This window comes from Macrotis lagotis, chromosome 3 (assembly GCF_037893015.1).
Source record: "Macrotis lagotis isolate mMagLag1 chromosome 3, bilby.v1.9.chrom.fasta, whole genome shotgun sequence".
NCBI classification, from domain to species: Eukaryota; Metazoa; Chordata; class Mammalia; order Peramelemorphia; family Peramelidae; genus Macrotis; species Macrotis lagotis.
Genome location: NC_133660.1, coordinates 220,848,101 through 220,866,378, shown reverse-complemented (window position 1 = coordinate 220,866,378; position 18,278 = coordinate 220,848,101). Strand labels below are relative to the sequence as shown.

The 18,278-nt window shown below is 37.5% G+C and overlaps 2 protein-coding genes across 22 annotated transcripts in view; one reads left to right on the top strand and one right to left on the bottom strand.

The window, feature by feature from the left end:
* ADD1 (adducin 1) overlaps window positions 1-6,953 on the top strand; it is a 150,170-nt gene extending 143,217 nt beyond the window's left edge. For 11 of the 16 annotated variants that reach the window (XM_074229882.1, XM_074229880.1, XM_074229881.1 and 8 more), the window contains 2 exons: window positions 1,601-1,696; window positions 4,553-6,953. In XM_074229882.1, coding sequence (XP_074085983.1) covers window positions 1,601-1,696; window positions 4,553-4,908 — 452 coding nt within the window. In that variant the 3' untranslated portion in view covers window positions 4,909-6,953. Of the gene's footprint in view, window positions 1-1,600; window positions 1,697-2,460; window positions 2,496-4,552 lie in introns of those variants that run through there. The other 5 variants (XM_074229893.1, XM_074229892.1, XM_074229891.1 and 2 more) reach the window with 2 other exon arrangements.
* Window positions 6,954-7,575: 622 nt separating this feature from the next.
* MFSD10 (major facilitator superfamily domain containing 10) overlaps window positions 7,576-18,278 on the bottom strand; it is a 51,108-nt gene continuing 40,405 nt past the window's right edge. For all 6 annotated transcript variants that reach the window (XM_074229896.1, XM_074229898.1, XM_074229895.1 and 3 more), the window contains one exon: window positions 7,576-12,129. In XM_074229896.1, coding sequence (XP_074085997.1) covers window positions 12,023-12,129 — 107 coding nt within the window. In that variant the 3' untranslated portion in view covers window positions 7,576-12,022. The remainder of the gene's footprint in view (window positions 12,130-18,278) is intronic.

The following is an 18,278-nucleotide window of genomic DNA, read 5'->3' as shown; positions in this document are numbered from 1 at the left end:
GTCTTCAGACTGACTTGGGGCTAATCAGACTGACTGTGGGGCTAATGATCAAATTCTTGAATTGGTGGAGATTTTGGGTTGGCGGGGTATGATCTGGGAATGACTTTCTACTCCTGAGGAATTCTTTTCTGTAGTTGTAATTTTTTTTGTTCTTGTTTTAGACTAACCTTCACTACTTTATTATATAATTACTACTGTTAAAAAATTCTAAATCTTATTGGACTCTGTGCCCATCACTGCATGCCATGTTGGTCTAATATGCTCTTTTGTCAGTAAAATCCCATTATTTGCATGTCAGTTCAAAGCAAGCAAATATAAACTTATAACCCATTTTCTCATAATATAATATTTTCCAATGAGAAATGGGAATTGTTATATCTTTCTTGCATTCTAATGGAATTTTCTTGGAATTCTTTTTAGTTCTTTAAGAACTCTCACCTCAGTTTCCTCACCTCTCCAAGACAGCACATTGGTGTCTTCAGCAGATAATTCATAGACCAGGTATAGATGGTAGGTGAGAGCTGACTTGTGATAAATTTGCATTTCAGCAGCTAAATAATCCCTAGAAGGTGAATGCATTAAATTAGCTAGAATTCAGTGATTCAATAGGCTTTGATTTGAAAGAGCCATACAGTTTCAACCTTCTTGCCTAATGCATCCATGAATTCCTTCTACAATATCTCTTACAGATACCTGGTGCTACAAAGCGATTCAAATGAACACCAAAAATCTAAAACCTTTATCAAATGGTTTTCATTATTATTTCTTTCCAAACAAAGAAATTTAAATTTTCCCAGGCATTTAGTCTATTAATAGCCTATTTTTTCCCTCTTACCAGAACTATTTGTCCTTTTTAGGTAGGCAGCAGGAGGGCTGAGGAAGAAAGGGCAGTTATAGTTATATAAGAGTGTTTATGGACAGAAGAAGTTTAGATGTGGGCTATAATCCAACACAAAGAAGTAAAAACCCAAATTTGGTATAGTGGGAAGGGAGACCAAGGTTCAAGTCCTGGCTCTACATTTAATAACTACAGGTAAGTCACTTAAATTTTTGGAGGAAAGCACTTTATAAACCTTAAATTAGCACTGCAGAAATGATGAGCTTTATTTACTACTAATAATAACCTATCAAATAAATTAAATACTCACAGTAGTCATGAAACTTTACAGTTCCTATTTAAAGTAGAGAAGGTTAATCTCTCAGTCCGTGGTTCTGAGAAGGGTAACAGATTTGTTCATTTGGAAGAGGACATGAGATGTAGGACATTTAATCTTGTTCTTTATCTTCTTAATGGACTTGGATTACATCTTTTAATGCTTCTTTTTTTTTTGGAATAAGAAGAGGTTAAAGGAAACTAATATTCTTCAATGCAGGATGTCTGGATAAATATTCCAAATGAAATATAGATCACAGAGTAGCACAGCTGAAGGCTGTTATTGCTCCTCTTGTATATGTTGCTTTTGCTTGCTTAGAATTGCATGGCAATGGATAGGAATTCAAATTCAGAAAAAAATTCCTGATAAAGTGATATTGAAGTATTTCTTCTAAAGTTCTAATAATATTCTCATCTAATTTGATCCTAATTTCCATACCTGTGTAGAAAATGTGGAAGTGACACAACAACAAAAAGAAGGGAGCCCTCTGGAGCATGCTGATGCCCACACTCCACCCAGTACACCAGTGAAACTTGAGGAAGGTAAGTTATTTGGGCTTGAAGGGTGGGTGGGACGACCATGTCGGCTGGAGCTGCATCGGTGTGGTATGATGCATGAAAGAGTGTGGACTGTATTTGTGGCATCGAGAGGAATGCATTTTGTTTTGGCTGAAGAAAAATAGTACTGATGTGGCAACAGTTCCATTAACAATAATCAAGAAGTGTGCATTCTCACCAAGACTCACCACAATTGCAAGATTGCAGGTACCTCTCATTGTTCCCTTTGGCTCTGCTCTGGGTGGTTTCAAATGAAGCCAGTTCCTTTAGTTAAATGTTGTGTTGGAGACCAAACTCCCTGAATCACCCTCACTTTCACTTTTGAATATGACCAGTCCTGCCCACTAATTGCACATTTCTTCAACTTTATTGTATTTAGATTACACCTGTGGGGACAAATGCTATCCATCCAATTTGGCATCTGGGTTTTTCATTTGACTTGCTTTATTAGCATCACTCAAAGTAGTCAATTCAATACATTTTTTGAGGGCTGCAAAAGCTATAGCTCTTCTGTTTTAGCCTTGTGTCTGTTAAGTGGGTGTAATCTAATTTGTCTGTGTCCTTTTTCTCCTTGTATATTGGGGTATATCATCTGTCTGTTTTACAAGTCTTGAGTTCACTTCTTCATCCCATTCTTTGCCCTCTAAGAATGGCATCTACCATTCTTTTACTTTAACACAATGGCTGTGATTGAATGCCTAGATTTTTCTACTTGTGCTTTTCTCTTCTTGTGGCTGCGTTACAAACAGGAGATGGATATGCTAAAGAGTACCTGTTACCATAGTAAGTATCATCCCATAATCTGATCTGTTTCTGCTTCTTAACTGGAATTCTATGTGCTTTGCTTCATTCTCCTGCGTCCTTGTTTTTTATGGAGTATTGTTTCCTGTTTTCCTTTGGAAAAAAAAGCAAATAGTCTTACTCTATTTTTGCACTTGGAGAAAGACACTAATTTTCTTTGCAAGGTTGCCTTCTTGGAATTCTAGGTCTCTTGTCATTTGTGATTGAGTGACATCTGATGTATATAGTCAAGAAGAATGCAGACCTTTGAAAGGAATACTTGAGACATTTTCCTACATGTTTTATTGCCAGGCAAAACGGAGTATTGGTGACAGATTGTGTACTCAAAGGAATTTTAGAAGATCAGAAAATTTTTATTGTTCTCATGTTTTCAACTTTCAACCCTTAAAAGGGGCTATTTTGCTAGATTTTAACTAAAAGGAAAATCGAGACTTTGACACCTACCATTTGTTTTATAGGCAGTACTTTTCTATCTCAACCTAGCATTAAAGTTAGTTGCTCAAAAAGAGACAGAAATAATGAAAAAAAAAAGTTATTTGCTCTGGTGTCCAGTGATGTGATATTTTCCAAATTATTGACTTAAACTGAAATTAATAATACTTCTCACTAACAGATAAACCTACATAGGGTTTTGTTTTTGAGTTTTGACATTTTGTCATGGTTCTTCCAGTTATCACATTTACTTTAAGAGTAATATTGCTGCAAACTTCTGTCACCTTTGCCAAATGAATCCCAGTCCTTATAGATTATGAAGGGTAGGGTGTATGCACTGCAACCCTTTTCATTGTTAGAACAAGTAGAAAGCATTTAATAATATGTATAATAATTAAGAGGAATATTGCAATTTTGCATTATAACCCATGTATTTCTAAAATGAGTCCTAAAGGGTTTATTTGACTAGAACATCCTAAGGCAGCTTTTAACTAATACTTTCCCTGCTTCTTGAAGTCTCTTGCAGATAACTCTTATTTAAGGCTTAACTCCCAACTACTCATCACTTACCCATTCTAACTTTTGGCTTGATTTTGAATGCTAAATGGTTGGTGTTCACTAACATGCCAATCGTTCATAACTTTTATATAGTCTCTTAGAAAAATTCCCCAGAACTGGTTTTCCACAGGCTAATTGTACAAGATGAGAAATGGTGAGTTTTTAGCATTATACATAAAGGGAATCAAACACAGAGGTTCTTATTTAAACAAATTGCCTTTTTTGAAACATACTTTTTTGTTCACATCATATGGAACTATTCAAATTTATAAGAGGAATCGACTCCCTCTTTCTCCCATTTTAAAAAATTCACTTCTACCTCCTGCTCCACTCAGCAGTATTTCTTCTGAGACTCATCAGCCTTTCCTTGCCTTTGATGTTGATGTCTGAAGAACTACTAATCTCGGGCTGCTTTGACTGGTTATCCGGTGGGAGACCGAATATTTTGGGCTCAGAATTGAGTATTTATTACCATGAATTTGTACAATAAATGATTTCATTGGCAGAGGGAACTCTCAATAAGTGTTCCACCCAAACTATTGCAGACAGTCACACCTGGAGGTCCTGAGAATTTAAGTGAACTGTCTGTGATCCCACACCAGTGTGTACCTGGGACAAGCTTGGACACTGAGTCTTCCTGTCCCCAAGACCAACTAGGCCCTGGGCCATGATGCCTTTCCATTATAAGAGGCTTTGATGGGTTTTTAATGCCCTCTGTCTTTATTCCCTAATTACTGCTTAAAACTTCATCTCTTTTTTCTTACATTCACATTGATTTAATGATTTAGAGATTGCTGATTTTTATTCTGTCAGCACTCTATCCAGTGGCAGAGGCAGTTAAAAATAATCTTTAATTGAAACTTTACAACTGTTGCACTCAGCCATAAAGTAGTATAGAATTTTTAAAAAGCTACTAGTCTAATTTAATGTCAGTAATAAATGTTATCTTCCTATTAAAAGCATTTCTCATCTTAGAAATGACACTTTTAAAAATCCAAGTGGAGTCACTCTTTTTAACTCAATAGTCTGTCTTCCTCCTACATCCATTAGACACACAGCAGGACCAGACTTTCAGAGATGACAGTGATGCTGCAACCTTCAAGCAAACCCTTCCAGACCTCTCCCCTGATGAGCCTTCAGAAGCACTTAGCTTCCCACCCCTTGAGAAAGAGGAGGAAAGTAGACCCGAGGAAGTTCACATACAAAGCCAGACTGAGTTACCTGCTCCAGAACATCCAGAAACCCCACCTCCCCCCACTGAAGAGGCCACCACACCAACTGCCGAGGAGGGGATGGCCGCAGACCCTGGGAGTGATGAATCCCCGGGGAAGTCCCCCTCCAAGAAGAAAAAGAAGTTCCGTACTCCTTCCTTTCTGAAGAAGAGCAAAAAGAAAAGTGACTCCTAATGGCCCCGCGCGCTGCAGATACACTGTCATGTTTTAAAACCCCCGATCCTTCATTAACCACTAGGACATATGTGATTGTACTGAGTGTTTTGTCTTATGTTGTAATGGAATGCAGAAATGAAAGCAACTGGCCACCCCCGGCAGAGCTCCCAACAGCAAAGTAACGGACTTGCAGAAAGGTGCTAACTTCAGATCTGTTTCCCAACTGGTAACCACTTTCAAGTCTTTGTAGAAGACTTGGGGCCACTGGGTTAAAAGGAAAAGCTCTCCCCCAATTTTTAGCAATGTAGCCCAAGTCACAAACTCTGCTAACCCTCAGAAGTCACCATTTCTAACACTCTTCTCCTAAGTCACAGCAGGTTCGTTTAAAACTCTTTGCTGTCGTGTTTTCAGAAAGCATATACTTCTGACCAGAATGAGACTGTGCTTTTGCAAGCTAACTGTGCATATAGACCTTGAAAACCCACCCACCCCCCTTCAATAAAGTGAGCTTGCATCTGTCACTGCTAGGCTTCTGCTTAACCCTGTGTTGTCTCATGTGACTGAGCTGAAGGTGTCTGCTGTGGCACTGTCTATTCAGAGAAGCTCGGCTGGGCTAATCATCCCATGGACCCTCACATAAACAGTCATCTAAGGGTATGGGCAAAGAGGTAGTCTTTGAATTCAGTGTTATTCCAGAAACCACAGCTACCTTATAAAGGGTTCCTATTAGAGATGGGCCATCCAGGCCTTCAAGTGCTATTACTACAAAGTGCTGCTCACGAATAGCTTAATTTCTGCTGGAGAAGACTTCCCTAGAAATTACATTTAGAATTGGGTTGGGCAACAGGTAGAAACCTGTAGCATCCTACATGACTTACTGATGCAATTATATTTTCTCCTTCAGCCTCAAACATGAATTTAGTAATATCTGGCACCTTAACCATTAGCATGCCTAAAATATTGTGAGTGGTATTGGGACGAGGGGGAAAGTATTTGCTAGAATTTCCTGTGAATTTGCAGTTCAAACCTCCTTACCAATTCTGAACATTCCTTTTTTAATAGACCAATTTTTTCAGTTTTATTCTGTCAGAAATACTCTTTTCTTATAAAAGACTATAGAGAGTGCAAGGTTAATTATTTGGGTTAGTTTTTGTGAAATTTTGGACAATATTCAGATGTGTTCCTTCTTCACATAGTAAATTACAACTTTGAAAATGGCAGGATTATGAAAAGTTAAACTAAGTGTAATTAGTTTACATAATCTGTTATCTTGTACTCAGAGTTCACTTTTGAATGTTCTGCTCAAGAGCTCAAAAAACAATTTTTCCCTATATAGTGGCATATATAAGATGGTTCACATAATTCATTTCCCTTATAGAATGAATAATGATTTTGCTTCATAAACTTGAAATATTGTTTTGTTCCAAGCCTGCTTTACAGTTACAAAAATAGCTTTACCATTGATACAGTATAAAATTCCCATTTTTGCAATATGGCCACTCATTTGATGTAGAACAACATTTGGCCTCAGCTACAACTATGGCTAGTTCAGGGAGGGAAGAGTTAGCATTGTGGAATTGTAGGGGAAAGGAAGGTTAGTGGTGGGAAGAATACCAGGCAAAATATTGGATAGCTGTTGTTTGAAATGGGTTTTTGCAGGGTGGGGCTAGAAGTCACAGCAAATCACTTCATAAGAAAGACACCTAAACAGTAACGTTTAGAACAGACTGCATGGCACTAATGGCTTTGAGCTTGTATCCTAACCTTGTATGTCCTATGTACACTAGAAAACTGACTTACCTTCTTTTGCTGAATGGTGTTTTATTGCCAATCATAGTTACAGTTCACCCATCGCTCTATGTTGATGGATCCTTCCATTTCTCTCTTCCCACATATGCAGTGAATTATTTTCCAATTCTGTAGTTGGTTCTTTTAATTCTTTGTATTACTATATGAGATGTAGTTGCATACGTGGCTATAAACTTCAGAAGATAGGTCCTGTGTTTTTCTTTCTTCTTTGTAACATTGTTTTATTCATTAATAAATTCTTCTTTACAACAGTCTTGGTGTCTGAAATCTGGGGAACAGTTTGGATGTTATTCCATCAATTTCAGTCCATCCATAATAGTATTTTATTATGAAAAGTTTAAATTTTCTTTGCTTCAGTACATCAGTGGATTAGTAGCTTCATTTTTGATATTTCCTCCACTGATGCAGATTGCACTCATCCTGTTATTCTTGTCTACATTATTCCACAAATTCTTACAGAGCATCCATAAGCAAGAGACTTATTCCAAAAGAGAAAATGAACTTCATCCTTTTGAAGCACTAATTGTAGTTGTTGATAACTGTAGATTTGACAGAGCCATTGTGCTTAGTGTGGTATTTTTCTACTAGCTCTTCACCATCCCTGAAAAGAATTTTTCACTGATGCTACTTAGAAAGCAGTCTTCTACAATCACATCATATCAGTTATTTTTCCTGAAACAATTTGAGACCAGTGTGGTATGTCTTACCCAAAGGATAGGAAGAGGTTTGTAGAAATTTTTCTTAATACAGCAAAACTACTAGTATTATTATTATTGGAGTTTTCATTTCTTTGGTGTTAATACAGATTAATTTCTAATACAGAAGAATTTATTTTTAAGTTCATATATTATTTATAAATGTTTAAGAGCTGCTCACCTGGCAGCCATTGAGTCTTGGTGAGGTCAGGCCACAAATCATCACCAGAGCTGCTACCTGCAAGATACTGTACTTCACTGTAGAACTTCAGGAGTCCTGGATTCACCTTCACCACCACCAGAGTAAAGACAACACAGTAAGGTTTTAACGGAGGAGTATAATAATGTGATTTCTCAATTGTGTATAACTAGTACTCCCAGGTTTGCTTTACATCATCTCATTTAACTCATATGACAATCCTGTGTTCATTTCACAAATAAGAAAACCAAATTTTCAATTGTGAGATTTGTCAAAAGTTCTCCAAAATTGTATCATCCCAACATTGGTAAAATTGGATTTTTAAACACAGGTTTTCTGTCATAAAAACTGATGGCCCATAGTAATAGCTTATGGTAAGTAATTTCACTAACACTTCACCCATAATGATTAAAGCCCTTTCCTTATACTAATCTTGTGAGGAGAGAAGTGAGACTTTAGTTTCCTTCATTTACAGATGAGGAAATGGAAGCTCCAAGTTCAAGGACTTGTGCCAGACCCCACCCAGCAATGCAAGAAGTCGGGCCCAGGCTCCTGAGTCCATTATTTGCCTGACCTGACCTTCCATGTCTTTAGAGGTTAGCCCATTTGCATTTTCTTCCCTTGCTCTTCATCTTAGATATGAAAAGACTCAAGCAGGGATTCTTCACCTAATGGCAGTCTGACAAAGCCTGTGGATCCTATCTCTGAATATTTTTTTTTTTTTAGATAATTAAAAGAAATGCTAAATTTCTACAAACAGTGAAGGTAATTTCCCCATCCAAGTCCACAGATCCCTTAAATTCTATCAAGGCAACTAGATGACAATAGTAGCCAGAATTCTAGGCCTAGAGTCAAGGAAGACTCAAGTTCAAACCCAGCTTAGACACTTACTGTGACCCTGCACAAATCACTGACTCTGTTTCAGTTTCCAGATTTGTACAGTGGCACTTATAATAGCCCCTCCCTCCCAGGGTGGTTGTGTGCATCCAGTGAGATCATATGTCTGGCACAGTATAAACACTGTATTAAATGCTCACAGGGCCAGGAGACCCATATTTGAATCCGTATTCGAATGTACATCCCCTGGCTCAGAGCCTGTTTCTTCATCTATAATATGTGAATGCTGCTGTTTACCTATTTCACACCCAAGGATGTGAGAAAAGTGCTTTAAGTACCATCAAGCCCTAGGACCTAACCACCATAGAAATGTGAGTTGCCATCTTGCTCATGGTGGTAACTTGCTCCTGCAAATGTTGATCTTGGAAGAGCAGCTTGCTTGCTTGCAGATTCAAAAATTGTTTATCCCATAGAGTTGAATGTAGCTCTAATGTTGATCGGATGGATATTCTTCTCTACCACCTTCTCTCAGGACTCCAGCCAAACTGGCCTGTTACTTCTCCCACATGTCATGCTTAGCCTCACTGTGCCTTGGCCAGGGATTCTCTTGCTCCTTCATCTCAACTCCTAAGTGCTGGGGTTTCTTTCCGAGCATAGCTCAGATTCTGTCTCCTACCAAGGTTCTTCCCTGCTCTCCTAACAGCAAGGGTATCCTCCAAAATTGCCTTATATTTTGTATGTGTTGTGTCTACTTATATGTGTGCATACAACAGAAGGGACTGTTTCGTTTCTGTGTTTCTGTCTATGGTATCTGCACAGAGCAGTATTTTATAACTGCTTAATCAGCGTGCTAAGAGACTGCATTGTTGGTGACAAAATTTGAACCGGTGCTGGCTTAGACTGCTAATTCACCTTGGTTTGAGATCAGCTAGCACCCAGCTAAACTAAATATTCCCATATTGTTAAAGGCTCCCAAGGAACTCCGTCCTTGCCCTGATGTAACAAGGGTTCAAAGGGCTTTAGAATCCTACCTACTAACTAGGCTTAACCCAATGATATTGTTCTATTCAGTGTAGAAAGAAGACAGCCTTTTAATATCTTCCAATCACTTGGAGCAACTCTCATTCCTGCCCTCCACCTTCTTCACCTCAGAGAAAGTAATCACCTGGTCATAAGCTCTAAACCTGAATTTTTTAGAAATCATCTAGCCCAATCTTTTTTTAGATGAAAAGGGAACTGAAGCCCAAAGACTTGGCTGAAGCCACACAGGTCAATTCTGATTTCAAACTGTTCTTCCCAACCACAAATCTTAAATGTACATTTTCCTCTGTTTTTCTTCAGTGGGATTGAAAAAGCCTTATCCGTTTGTTATTTCTACATTAACCCAGTGGCTTGCTGAAATAAGCTAAGATCAAAAATCTGATGATGATGTTTGTCCATTTTTTTTGTTTTTTTAGTTTTTGCAAGGCAATGGGGTTAAGTGGCTTGCCCAAGGCCACACAGCTAGGTAATTATTGTCTGAGGTTGGATTTGAACTCAGGTACTCCTGACTCCAGGGCCAGTGCTCTATCCACTGTGATGCCTAGCTGCCCCCTCTACTTCATTTTTGAAGAAGACCATGACATCAGGGAGGTGACACCATGACAAGTTTGTGAATTGAATCTGAGTGAGGGAAGTGTTGTGCTAAGTCACCAGTCTCACTTTCTCCTCCAGAGCCATCTGGGGCCAGTGGCCAGATAGGATCAGGATAGCTGGAGGTGTCCCTGGATGCCATGCAGTCACACCTGCCAAGGTCACATAGCTAGTGAGTGGCAAATGTCTGAAACTGGTTTCAAGCTACCATCCTCCTGACTTCAAAGCCATTGCTCTATCCACTGTGCCACCTAGCTGCCCCAAGAGCAAATATCTACAGCTAGAAGGGCCCTCACAGGCCATCTAATCCATTTCCCTCAATTTTACAGTTGACAGAATTAAAGGCTAGGGAGGCCAAGTTATTTGCCCAGGATCATATAGGTCAGGGAAGTAAGTACATGAGGCAAAATGCCTCAAAAAAGAAAGTCAAGATGTGCAAATTTAAAAAACATCTCAAATGTTCACATGGTCTGTTTGTGCCTGACCTATGGTAAAGCATTCTGGGCTCATTATTGCTTTGATCAGCCACAGCTGAACACAACTATAATTTGATTCTAACCAGAGTGATGTTTTGATTCTCTTTGAGAATAAAGGACAACCACCATACATGAGGCAACATTTGAACCCAGTTCCTCTGACTGTAGAAACTTTGATGAGCAAATATTGGGTCATTCAGTATTGCCACTGGAATTACAGAACAACAAGTGACTTTGAGCCCTAACTCAGCTCCTTAGGACAGAAGATAAAGTCCCAAAGAGGGGAAGAAACTAGCCTGAGTCTCACTACTAATTAAAGCAGCTTGGAAGGCCATGTAATCCCAACAGATAAATGAATTTGAAAGAATCTTTAAGTCTGGGATATTGAAGGAAAGAAACAATCTTTTTGAGCCTCAAGTATCAGCCCTAAGATGAGAGAATTCGTTTCAATAATTGATGTTAAAAGGTGAATCTATTCCTGACTACATAAAATTAAATAGTCAAGACCTCTCACTTTATAGAACTATACATGCAATTCTACTGAGGATAATGGGAGCCAAGAGCTGATGTGAATAATTCAGGGCAGTTTCTATATAGTTCAGAAAGGGATAAGATAGATGTAAAAGATCATCTCCTGTTCTACTGGTATCCATTCTCAGTTACCTTTATTTGGGAAAAAAATTCATTTTTAAAAGACATCAGTTTGCAAAATAACTTTAATCTGTCATACACAATTTGTCAAAATTCCACCATGACTCTCAGTAATCAGATCTAGGATACTCATAGTATAAAAAATGTCCTATTTACATACTGTGGCAATTTTATAGTCATAACTTTTCACAAAATTAGGAGCCTGTGCTGTTGCTATTGGTCAGCTCAACTTTTTTTATATAAAAAGGCAAAATTAACTCATCCCCATTTTTGGTAACTACAATGTGGCTTCTATCAATTGTAACATGAAGGTCACAAAGGAAGCTCTGATTGCCATCATATCCTGGAGGCCAGTGAACCAGCTCTAGACTCATTCCATTGGGCTGCAGTCATCTCTTGTTGATGTTACCAGCATGGAGAAGGGTAAAGGCACTACAACCTTGAGAATCACAAGAAGTCTTGAGAATACAAAAATTCAGACTCAAAGAGACTGTGTAGCAAAATGCATAGTATTATACATGACTTAATGGTTTTATCAATCTCAAGACTACTTCTAAATCCCAAATACAATAGACTATAGTTATTTTTTTTGTCAGTGATGGTCATTTTCATCCAAATGAAGCCTATTCTATCCTTAGACCACATTACTGAAGAAGATAACCCTGAAGTGGTGAGGAAGATTGAAACTGCTGTGATTGGTCTTTTCTGACTTGTTTATGCCAGTACCCCAAATTTTTTTTAAATGCTTTTTTCAGAAATAGTGAGATGTTGGTTCTAGTGACTGAGGTTCTGACAAATGGCCCAGTATCACTGGTAAATTAGGAGAGAACCAGTCACTCAGCTTTGGTCTGCTGCTTCAGACTGCCAAGGAGGATGATGGGGAAAAGAAACATCGCTGAGCATAGTGTAAAGCATATTTGGATCCCAGCCAGCCAGTACACTGCAAAGAAGAAAAAAAACTTTTTAGTACTTGAGGGTACTGAATTCAAAGATTTTCCCATTAAAATATTTTTCAGTCACCTTAAGGCATTTTCCACCATGTCAATATGTCACTTGGTATCACTGTCCTGGTGTGTATTTCATTTACCAACTTAGTGAAGCTTGTATTGGTAAGACTGACTTAACCAAGGCCTACATTTCAATGGAATTTCACTATAGACTATTCTGATGAGATAAAATATGCTCATTGTAAAGGGAAAAGCTTTCCCAGTGTAAGAGTAGGTAAAAGCAAAGAAAAATGAAGAAAGGAATGTGTGGAACTTGTTCAAGGAACAACAAAGAAGTTAAAGCTGCCTAGAATATAGAGCAAATTTAAAGGAAAAGAAAGAGTCATAAAGGTAAGTAGGAATCATATTATGACAGGCCTAAAAACTTTATTGAGTCTAAAGTGAGAGGTAATGGGAAGTCATTAGAGATTCGTAGGCAAGAAGGTAAAGATAAAAATTCTGCCATAAGAAGCTTAATCTGAAAGCATATTCAGGATGAGTGGAGTGGAAAGAACAAGGGGCTTGACTTTGAAGAGACCAGTTAGGATATGCGCCTTCGCTCTTAATTTGTATTCCCTACAGTATCTTAAGGCAGCACTTTGTACCTGAGTTACTTGATAATTTACTGATCGAGTTCAGAAAATCCAGTTAAAATATTAGGAAGTGTTGTCCATACCAAATGATTGACCTTAGTCCAGAGATTCAGTAAACATGAACTAAATAGTTTGGCTGAATCTTAAGATGACGAAGGCTACATTTTTGCCTTAAAGAGTTTAATTAATGCTCTTCTGGGGTGGAGCCAGAACTTTTCCCTTACCAACTTTAAATGAATCCTCTAAAGCTGCAGAACCCACTAAAAGAGTGAAACAAGTTCTCAAGAGATTGTGGAGGAACTTCAGTAAAGGTCTGTCTTGTGGGAGTAAAGGGGGAGTATAGTCCAGCACAGGTGGGAGAGTTGGAAAGCCAGCAGGAAGAGAGCAACTCGGATCCAGCTGAGCAAGCCATGGTGCAATAGGTGAGATTGGCTTAGGTCCCCTAACTGAACCCATCTGCAAGCAAGTGAAGCATCAGCAACCATAGGCAAGCAGAAAGCCCAAGGACCAAACCCATCCCCCATCACAAAAAGCTTTAGATTCTGTGTGCCCCCTTTGTCCCAGAAGCAGATTTCAGATATCAAAATGAACAAAAAAGTATGAATCATAAAAAGCTACTATTCTGAGATGATAAAAGATACCCTTCTCAAAAAAGAAAATATGACAAAATGCCTACACATGAAACCTCAAAGGGATTTTCAAATTTGTCACAAATCCAAAAGGATCTTTTGGAAGAGTTAAAAAAAGGATTTTAAGAACCAAAGAAAGGAGAAGAAAAATGGAGAAAAGAAATGAGTCATGCAGGAGAATTATAAAAAACTACTGAAAACAATTCCTTTAAAAGTAAAATTGGCCAAATGAGAAAAGAAACCAATTCCTTTAAAAGTAAAAATGACCAACTAGAAAATGAATGTAACTCATAAAATAGTAAAATTAATCAAATGAAAAAAGGAAATACAAAAGCTAATTGAAGAAAATAAAACTAAAAATGAAGAGTTGTTAAATGGAAACTAACAACTCTTAAGACTTCAAGATTTCAATAAGCAAAACCAAAAGACAAAAATTAGAAGAAAATATAAAATACCTCTGAGGAAAAATAGTGGACCTGAAAAATAGATCCAGGAGAGATTTATGAATTATTGATCAGAAAAAAATGCCTAGACAATATGCAGGAAATTGTTATGGAAAACTGCCCTAATCTCCTGGAACAAGAAGATAAAATAGTCCTTGAAAGAATCCATCAAGGTATACCTAGAGAATCCCAAGAAATAATCCATAAAAACTACTGGAAACATTTAGCAATTTTAGCAAAGTTGCAGGATATAATATAAACCCACATAAATACTCTGCGTTTCTATATAACTAGCAAGATACAGCAGGAAGAGCTAGAAACAGAAATCCCATTCAAAGTAACCTCAGACAATATAAAATACCTGGGAGTCTATTTGCCAAGGCAGAGTCAGAAACTTTTTGAAAACAATTATAAAACACTTCTCACACAAATTAAATCAGATTTAAATAACTGGGCAAAAATCAACTGCTCATGGATAGGTAGAGCTAATATAATAAAAATGACAATTTTACCAAAATTAAACCACCTGTTTAGTGCCCTACCAATCAAATCACCAAAAAATTACTTTAATGAGTTAGAAAAAGTTGTAAGTAGGGGGCGGCTAGGTGGCGGGGGGGGGGGGGGGGGGGGGGCGCAGCTAGATGGTGGCTAGGTGGCACAGTGAATAGAGCAGCAGCCTTGAAGTCAGGAGTACCTGGGTTCAAATCCGACCTCAAACACTTAATTACCTAGCCGTGTGGCCTTGGGCAAGCCACTTAGTCCCATTGCCTTGAAAAATCTAAGAAAAAGTTATAAGTAAATTCATATGGAGAAATAAAAAGTCAAAGATTTCCAGGGATTCAATGAAAAAATGGTCAGAAGAAGGGGGCTTATCCCTACCTGATCTAAAATTATATTATAAAGCATCAGTCATCAAAACTGTTTGGTATTGGCTAAGAAATAGAGTTGTGGACCAGTGGAATAGACTAGGTGCAAAAGCAGGAGATGATTATAGTAATCTGCTGTTTGATAAACCCAAAGTCCAGCTATTGGGATAAAAACTCTCTTTGATAAAACTGCTTGGAAAATTGGAAGTTAGTATGGAAGAAACTTAGATTAGACCAACAACTCACACCTTATACCAAGATAAGATCCAAATAGATACAGAATTTAGACATAGAAAACAATATTATAAGCAAATTAGAAGATCAAGGACTAGTTTACCTGTCAGATCTATGGAAAGGGGAACAGTTTATGACTAAGGAAGAGATGGAGAACATCACTTAAAAACAAATGATTTCAATTACATTAAATTAAAAAGCTTGTGCACAGATAAAACCACTGTAACCAAGGTCAAAAGAAATGTAGTAAACTGGAAAACAATCTTTACAACTAATGTTTCTGACAAAGGACTCATTTCTAAAATATACAGAGAACTGAGTCATATTTTAAAAAAGAAAAGTCATTCCCCAATTGACAAATGGTCAGAGGATATGCAAAGGCAATTTACAGATGAGGAGATCAAAGCAATCCATAGTCATATGAAAACTTTCTCTAAATCATTATTTATTAGAGAAATGCAAATTTAAGCATCTCTGAGGTACCACCTCACTCCTCAGACTGGCCAATATGACCAGAAAGGACAGTGGTCAATGTTGGAAGGGATGTGGGAAATCTGGGACACTAGATTGTTGGTGGAGCTGTGAACTCGTACAACCTTTCTGGAGAGAAATTTGGAATTATGTCCAGAGGGCAACAAAAATGTGCATACCCTTTGACCCAGCAATACCACTACTGGGTCTATACCCTAAAGAGATCATGAAAAGGGTAAAAACATCACTTGTACAGATATATTCATAGCAGCACTATTTGTGGTGGCAAAGAATTGGAAATCAAGTAAATATTCTTCAATTGGGGAATGGCTTAGCAAACTGTGGTATATGTATGCCATGGAACACTATTGTTCTATTAGAAACCAGGAAGGACAGGAATTCAGGGAAGCCTGGAGGGATTTGCATGAACTGATGCTGAGTGAGATGAGCAGAACCAGAAAAACACTGTACACCCTAACAGCAACATGGGGGCGATGATCAACCTCGATGGACTCGCTCATTCCATCAGTGCAACAACCAGGGACAATTTGGGGTTGTCTGCCATGAATAATACCATCTGTATCCATAGAAAGAACTGTGGAGTTTGAACAAAGACCAAGGACTATTTAATTTAGGGGAAAAAAAACTGATATCTTATTGTCTGATCTTGCTATCTCTTATACTTTGTTTCTTCCTTAAGGATATGCTTTCTCTCTCATCACATTCAATTTGGATCAATATATACCATGGAAATAAAGACTGACAAATTGCCTTCTGTGGGGGGGGGGGGAAGGAAGTAAGATTAGGGGGAAAATTGTAAAATAAAATAGAATCTTTACAAAAAAAAGTAAATAAAGAATCCATCAATTATCCCCAGAAAGAGGTCCCAAAATAAAAACTCCAAGGAATATTGTAGCTGAATTTCAGAATTCTTAGTTAAAGGAGAAAATTATACAAATTGCCCTAAAGGAAGCAAATTAATGCCACGGAGCCACAGTCAGGATTACACAGGATTCATCAACTTCAACAATAAAAGATTGGAGGACCTGGAATATGATATTCCAAAGAGCCAATGAGTTTGAGTTACAACTAAGAATCAACAACCCTGCAAGATCTGGCATATTCTTTCAGGGGAAAAGGAGGTCTTTCAAAATTTATCTGATAAAAAGCACAGAACTGAACAGAAAATATGATTTTCAAATATGTCAGGAGACATGTCAAAAGGTAAGCAGAAGAAAAGAAGACTAAGGAAAAAATGTTGTCAATAAGATTAAATGAAAAGACAATGCCTATAAATCTTGAGCTATATTTCTTAGGCCAGTTGAAAGTAACATAATTAGGCAGAGTGTGGGTATTTCTATTGGGATAACTGGAAGGGAGGGTATTCAGAGAGTATGGGTACAAATTGACCATGATGTGATGATGACTGAAAGGAGTATACTTTGATAATGTGGGTACAAGACAGTATAAAACAATTGAGACTTGAAAAAGGATTATACTGGGAATAAAATGTGGAGGCATTAGAGGATATAATTAGCCCTACATGAAGAGATACAAAGTATTATCCTAAAGGGAATGTAGAGAGTGTAAACACTGAGTAAATCTTAATCTCAACAGATTTGGCTCAGAGAAGTAATGATGTACCTTCTCAATTGGGTTTAGAAAATTATCCTACATGTGGAGCAAATATTGAAGCAATTTCTCTGTTGGTCTTCTAATAAAGAATACAATCCATACCAAAGAGAGAACTGATAGTATCTGAATACAGACTGAAGCACACTTTTTTTCCCCTCTCACTTTATTTTTCTTGAGGTTTCTCTTTCTTTTGGCAGGGGGGGATTATGTTTACTTTTACAGCATGTCTATTGTAATGTAAAAATAAATTTTTCTTTTTCTTTTATTTAAGGCAATGAGGTTAAGTGGCTTGCCCAAGGTCACACAGTTAGGCAATTATTAAGTGTCTGAGGCTGAATCTGAACTCAGGTCTTCCTGACTTCCAGACCAATACTCTATTTACAGTGCCAACTAACTGCCAACTAACTGTCCCAAAAATAAATTTTTTAAAAAGAGTTACTGCATGGGGGTGATGATCAACCTAAATGGACTTGCTCATTCCATCAGTGCAACAGTCAGTTACAATTTTGGGGTATCTGTGATGAAGAATACCATCTGTATCCAGAGAAAGAATTGTGGAGTTTGAACAAAGACCAAAAACTATTACCTTTAATTTTAAAAAAATTATTATGTAATTTTGCTATGTCTTATCCTTTATGTTTCTTCCTTAAAGATATGTTTTCTCTCTCATTACATTCAACTGAGATCAGTGTGTACCATGGAAACAATGTAAGGACTAACAGACTGCCTTCTGTTGGGGGGGGGGAGGGAAGGAAGATGAGGAAAAAAATTGCAAAATTCAAAATAAATAAAATCATTCTAAGAAAAAGAGTTACTGACAATACTTGAAGTTTAAAAAATTTTTGTCTTATGCTACAGAGAAGTGGGAGGAAACTGGAAAGGACAATGCAAGTCAGACAACAGTTAAAGCAAAACATTGGTGAGGAAGAATAAGGGGAAATAAGAAAGAATACAAATAGGGAGAAGATAGGATGGAGGTAAAGAAAAAATTTTTGCATAAATAAAACCAATACAATCAAGATTAGAAGGCAGAAAACAGGGAAACAATTTTTCATAACTTGTGTTTCTGTAGTAGACTTTGGAAAAGCCTGGAAAAACTTGCATGTGAGTGAAGTGAATAGAACTATGATATTGTAGAAGACAAAAAAGCTTGAGTTACAACCAAGAATCAACTACCCAGCAACACTGTGAGATGATCAACTAGGCCATTCAGTGACCAAAGATAATTCTGA